This window comes from Aspergillus wentii (assembly GCF_001890725.1).
Source record: "Aspergillus wentii DTO 134E9 unplaced genomic scaffold ASPWEscaffold_17, whole genome shotgun sequence".
Lineage (NCBI taxonomy): Eukaryota > Fungi > Ascomycota > Eurotiomycetes > Eurotiales > Aspergillaceae > Aspergillus > Aspergillus wentii.
Window position 1 is genome coordinate 220 of NW_024467848.1, and position 5,695 is coordinate 5,914.

Consider the following 5,695-nt stretch of genomic DNA (forward strand, 5'->3'; position numbering starts at 1 on the left):
TATTGGAATATCCATGGTAGCATCTAGAAGGTTCCGTCCTTCGAAAATAGGAACTGGAATGGTGCCTGTGGTATCGGGCAATCTGTCAACAGTTGCCTTGTCTCCTACACCACATTGAAGCAGCAAACCGGTTATCCAGACTAACTACCACGGGCAGTGGCAAAAAGTGTCTTGTCTTAGGGGCTCAATACTTATGACTTTGGTCATCATTTTACTGGGCCTGTTAGCTGCAGCTCCCCCCTCGTTAATCATCTTATTGGGCCCCGGGCACTGCAGGCTAACATCTGATGGTTCTAACAACAGGATTCTCAGTGGCATTTATTGCCTCGAGGAGATGAGGTTCAGCCCTTTCAACGATGATTATGCCTCGCAAATTCAACAGAGCTATTCATGGGAACGAACGCCATCCTATGCCCCTACCCCTGGTAATTTCGGCCGTGATCGTACGCCTTCCGTATTTAGCTTTTCTTCCAACCGTGAGCCTGATGAACGTTCCTCCCCTTTGCGTCAAAATATACCCAACCAATTAGATTTCCTCCAAGTGGATAATCGGGGAAATGGAACAACAAATGATAAACAGCCACCAACCAGCATTCGTTATCTAATTGAGTGGAAGGTAACGCTGAACAACCGGGTTGTGAAAAAAGACACAGAACAAGATTTGGTTCTACGACCCAGTTCGTACTGGGAGCAAATAAAGCAAAATGCTGAAAGTACCGTACGTCGGAAAATTAAGCGCAACCAGCGGGTCAGATTAGATGATACTGAAGTCATTGTATCTGTAAATGACCGTTCACAAGATGATCTTTTCAAAACCTTTGATAATACTAACATTGATTGGACAAGCATAGAAAGGCAGCTCTTGATGTGGGGAAATCTGTTACATGCGGGCAAAAGGCTACGACTTCGTATTACAATTAACTATATAGAGGACAGCGACCTACCTCTATCAAGAAATACTGACAAGCGTGGGACAACATCAGTGACCAAGAAGATGCTTACCGAACGAGATGTTCAGATTGATGCCGAATATGCCTCGGGACAACCCTCAGTTTGGCGAGATGTGTATAGAATAATGCGTTGTTCTGGTCCACCATGTCGACACGAAGGACAATATTGTTGGCAGAACCCTGTTGGGAAAAAGCATTATAAACTTAAAACGCACCATCTCAAGAGCCTGGTCAAGTTTGTTGAGAGAGGTGGCACTATAGAGACCCACGATGATGTTCCCGAAGAAGTTCGTCAACAACTGTACGACGAGGAGGAAGAGCGACACGAGAAACAAAAGAAAGGTCCCAATCACTCCTTGCCAGGGTCAATGTGTCCGATCAATATTAATGTCCTCCCGACACAGTCGTCTCTTCCCCCCGCGATGGGCACTGATACAGGGAGTACTACTCATGCTGATCCTATTCATATTTCCGGACCACTTGATATCGCCGTCGAGGAATACACTGCTTGGCAGATATCCCGCGTGAGCCGTGAGACCTTTAAGGAACAGATTGTCAACGCAGGCAATGTGGCATTAGAGAACTGCCTCGATCTCAAACAGATTGACAAAGATCAAGACTCGGAATTTTTTGTCAAACGAGGTGTGAAAGTTGGTGCTGCTCGCCGGTTTGTTAGTGAGATCAGGCACTGGCTAGATTATGAAAAGAGCAAAGATTGAAGAGCACCCGGATCGAGGTTCATGATTATATCCACCTCAGCTGTTTATAAATTCATGTTATATATCAGTGAATTCATTATCCTACTGTCAAGATACGGAATGGAATAAAGTATCAGGATTTGGGCAACTTACTTAGGTTCGAGTATATAGGGGCCACGTTTGCGATTTTCGAATGGCTTTATTTTTTACTAATTTAGGAAGGCGGTAATTAGAGTGGTGAGGCACTCACACACCCCTGCTGGTGGACCGTACTAACAAAATCACTGGGGGAGAACCGAGGGGAGTCAGAAACGGCTTCTCACTTAGGGAGGTGTGGTAGAGCAACGGATGAGCCCTGCTCTGGCAGTAGCAAAACGAATGGATCAACGGTTAGCGTCTACAAAGCGTCCAGGCACCAGGGACGACCAACTAGGAGAGGTCATGGTGATACAGACAAACAGGCATGGGATTAACAACACGTGATGCCAAGGCCGTGGACGGTTAGCAGGACTTGTAAAACGGCATCAAAGGTAGCCGTTTTTGACCGCCTGCTGACTGTTTCATCGTTGTATGGGGTATGGGGTAGATAATGATTACGGCGGATAGTCATGGCTTTCCTCAACTATATAAATCGGCTCAGTTTGAAGGCACTGCATGAGGCTATTGAGGGTAAAGTATCTATTGCGCAATTTAAAAATTACCAATATTTGATGAATAATATTAAAAAAAAAAAAGGTTATAAATGTGAAGATTTCCTGCAATCTGATATAACTATTCCTTCAAATTTGGCCAATTTTGCTTTGGATAACATGAGAGCCCCTCTACCTAAGACATGTCGATCTTAAGGAATTTCGCGAACTCTTTACCTAGAGTATCCTCCATTTCAGGCATTTCTAAATCATCTTCAGATAGCTGACCGTCATCTTTATCCATGTTAGCATTGAGCAGTGTAAATAAAGGCATTAATTCATTACCACAATGACCCGCTATATCAATATCATGTTTTGCATGTGATGTTTCTTTCATACCAGTCCACTGTGATCCCACTACCGCAGATCCTGCCAGCCCAATCCCAATGTTTGAAATTGTTGTGAATGTGCCTGCTGCAGCTCCCATTCCAGCTCCCTGTAGGGTTGAAAACAAACTACCAGCTTGAACTATCCCGATTGAAGAATGCCAGGCTGTAGCAATAGAAGCCGCAACAGGACCTGAAGCGCCGAAACCAATAGCACCTAATACCGTAGGGCCGGTAATCGGTGCAGTGACAAGGGCAAGCCCTGTGCTACCAACCGCGAAGGCGGTTGTATGTTCTCGTACAACAGCCTGGCTGAAAGAAGTGATTGAGGCAGTTGCATTTCGAAGACGTTCCATTATATTGTGTTAGATAAAAAGTAGCTTATCAAAACCTCAAAATATTGAAAAATAGCATAGGTAGATGGAGGGGTTTGTGGGATTACTGTGCTGAATCAGGAAAAAGTTGGACAAGTGGTGTCGTAGGAGTTGCTATTTTACATCAGAAAGTTGGTCACGTGTTAGTAAGAGCACGTACCACAGGGTCCCAGAAGGGAACATACCAACGGGCGGAGTAAAACAGCCTATCTTGTAGATAGCCAAGCTAATTCTACTCCGGAGTAGGAACTCTATTGGTTCTAGCACGTGCACATGCACGTGACTCAGGTAGGCAACTTCTGAGACCACTCCTTATCATACCATCATGATCGCTCAACATCGACATCAATCGTCTTATAATCTGTACTGGATTTCTCACCATCGTTCTCCTTGACATCACAGCAAAACCAAAAGGCAAATGCTCTTCTTAATAAGCTTGTCCAATCTTATGGCCTCGAACAAACTGTACAAAAGGGCTACAAGCCTGCGAAGCTTATTCAAGAAACATCTACACGCGTTGCATCTCGAGACGCATTTTTAAGGTTCTTCTTTTTGTATATCCGTGAAAGTTTTAATTATACAGAATGATATCTCCGCTGCCTTATCGTACGTCGACAACTTCATCGGGCCCCAAGCAACACAATCAATATCAAGGACGCTGTCGAGAGGTTTGCTGAATATTTTACTGATAATTTTCTTCTTCCACGTATGGCAATCTTTATTTCGAAAATTTCAGTTCTTGTGTTAACTAATACTGGCTAGTCAGGGTATTATCCGCGAAGACACCCCAAGCAATGCCTACATCGTTGTCCATAATACAAACACCTACGCCAACTGGTACGAGACAGCGCGTATCTATCCTTCGGCAAAATTGTCTTGTGCGTGATCATCATCGGTGTGTGATATCTCATAAATTCAATATAGTCGAAGCCAGGAAGCGCGCCGAAGAGTACGGGAATGATTGTAAGGATGATGACGGAAACCTACTAAAAGATGAATCACGTGGTGGATTTCAATACTTGGAAGTTGCTCATATTCTTCCCCTTTATTTGCAAACTGTGGCACCTGGAGAAACGGATTTAGTATGTTGGAAATGAAATATCCAGTTGCTGTACTAATACATGTTCCCAGACCGAGTCAAAGAAGAATGTGTTTCGAATATTAGATATGTTCGAACCAGGAATAAGTCACCGTCTTGATGCATCCAAGATTGATAGCCCCGTGAATGCTCTCACGTTGACACTGGATTATCACTGACTATTTGGTGAATTCCAGATATGCTTCGAACCGACTGGCAATTCATATGAGTATAAAATCGATTCACTCGAGACCTCTTTTCTACGCGATCCTCTATTTCCCACCATCCGCACTATGAAACTCACGGTGCGAGCGAATATATAGAGAAAATTCTTCGAGATATGGAGGACGTAGATGTGAAAGCAGATGGTTCAACAAATCTTGGATATATTGCGGGTTTACGGCTCGGTGGCTGGCTAAACGTGTTAGCTGTGTTCTGATGTTGTGTGCTTTGTTATTCGAAGCCATCTTGTGCTCATACATATGATACCCAAGCAATCAATGATTCTAAAGATTAACCCTTCAAAATATAGCACACGGAACTCACATCTTTTTTCTTCAATAGATATACCTGAGTGCCTGAAGTGCCCCTTTGCACTTTGCTCTCTTGCACCAACAGCATCAACACACCACTCAAGGAAAGTATGAAATCCTTGTTCACGGTTGTTTTCATAGGACTGCCACTGTCGTCGAATAAAAGCTTTTAACTCGGCAAAAAACTCTTCAATGGGGTTAAGATCTGGTGAGTATGGTGGTAAATATACAAGCTTGACTCCCTTCTCAGAACACATTTGTTCTATTCGCTCAGAGTGATGAAAAGAGGCGTTGTCCATGATAAGGACAGACCTAGGATTAGGATATGGTTGACAATGCTGGAGAAGTTCTTCGATGAAATCCTCAAAAAATGCGCCATCAGTAGAGCCTTGGAATACACGAGAGAGTAGAATCCCATCCTGAGTATATGCAGGAAGTATCTGATATCGCTGGTCTCGATGGAACTTAGATACCTGGACTGGTGTTGTTCCAAGGGGAGACCAGCCTGTTCTTCTAAAGCCGACCCGTTTATCACACCCAGATTCATCCACATAAATAAGATGGTATGAGCAGAACTCTGATATATCATGAAAATACTCATCACGCAAATCTGCATTTCGCTCCTTTGCTTTCTGCCGGGCTGTCTTCTTCGACCATCCTTTATGATGAAGTGCATCACTGACTGTAGATTTGGGTATATATACTTCAAATTCATCCAGCAGGAAAACTTGCATCTCATAGATATATAAACCAGGCTTTTCAAGAAGATAATCACAGAGGGCTTCTATCATATCTGGTGTAACATGTCGTGGCCGTCCTCTTTTGATTGGTGGTGCTTTGACATGACCAAACAAGTGTAGGTTAGAGCGAATTCTTATGATTGCACGCTTGCTGCAGCCAGCAGCTTCAGCCATCTGGGACGTAGTGAGTTCATCACTGCTTATCATATCATGAATAAGGTCAAGGGTGGATTGAGCAAGATTAGGCGCCATTATGAGTCGCACTCCTTGTTGATCGATCAATGAGGGTCTGCTCGGCCTGCTTTGG

General features: G+C 43.8%; 3 protein-coding genes across 3 annotated transcripts; 2 read left to right on the forward strand and 1 right to left on the reverse strand.

Annotated features, from left to right (window-relative positions):
* Positions 1-334: 334 nt before the first annotated feature.
* On the forward strand, positions 335-1,669 carry ASPWEDRAFT_177887 (uncharacterized protein; the record flags this gene model as incomplete). Its single annotated transcript, XM_040831739.1, has 1 exon — positions 335-1,669. The coding sequence occupies one exon, from the start codon at positions 335-337 to the stop codon at positions 1,667-1,669; it is 1,335 nt and encodes a 444-aa protein (XP_040683215.1).
* Positions 1,670-2,383: 714 nt separating this feature from the next.
* On the reverse strand, positions 2,384-3,227 carry ASPWEDRAFT_46942 (interferon alpha-inducible IFI6/IFI27 family protein). Its single transcript, XM_040836871.1, has 3 exons — positions 3,198-3,227; positions 2,623-3,151; positions 2,384-2,571 (listed from the first exon to the last, which is right to left on the reverse strand). The coding sequence occupies exons 2-3, from the start codon at positions 3,017-3,019 to the stop codon at positions 2,474-2,476; spliced, it is 495 nt and encodes a 164-aa protein (XP_040683216.1). The 5' UTR covers positions 3,020-3,151; positions 3,198-3,227; the 3' UTR covers positions 2,384-2,473.
* Positions 3,228-3,553: 326 nt separating this feature from the next.
* Positions 3,554-4,476, forward strand: ASPWEDRAFT_307279 (uncharacterized protein). Its single transcript, XM_040833452.1, has 3 exons — positions 3,554-3,643; positions 3,804-3,932; positions 4,313-4,476. The coding sequence occupies exons 2-3, from the start codon at positions 3,832-3,834 to the stop codon at positions 4,410-4,412; spliced, it is 201 nt and encodes a 66-aa protein (XP_040683217.1). The 5' UTR covers positions 3,554-3,643; positions 3,804-3,831; the 3' UTR covers positions 4,413-4,476.
* The last annotated feature ends 1,219 nt before the right edge of the window (positions 4,477-5,695 follow it).

What these genes read in the sequence shown, in the direction of transcription:
- ASPWEDRAFT_46942 (XM_040836871.1), bottom strand. Translation starts at nt 3,019, where the DNA reads ATGGAACGTCTTCGAAATGCAACTGCCTCAATCACTTCTTTCAGCCAG. An exon ending in TGATATAGCGGGTCATTGTG is followed by an intron (nt 2,572 to 2,622) that starts GTAATGAATTAA and finishes ACATGGATAAAG; the next exon opens with ATGACGGTCAGCTATCTGAA.
- ASPWEDRAFT_307279 (XM_040833452.1), top strand. Translation starts at nt 3,832, where the DNA reads ATGCCTACATCGTTGTCCATAATACAAACACCTACGCCAACTGGTACG. An exon ending in CTTGTGCGTGATCATCATCG is followed by an intron (nt 3,933 to 4,312) that starts GTGTGTGATATC and finishes GGTGAATTCCAG; the next exon opens with ATATGCTTCGAACCGACTGG.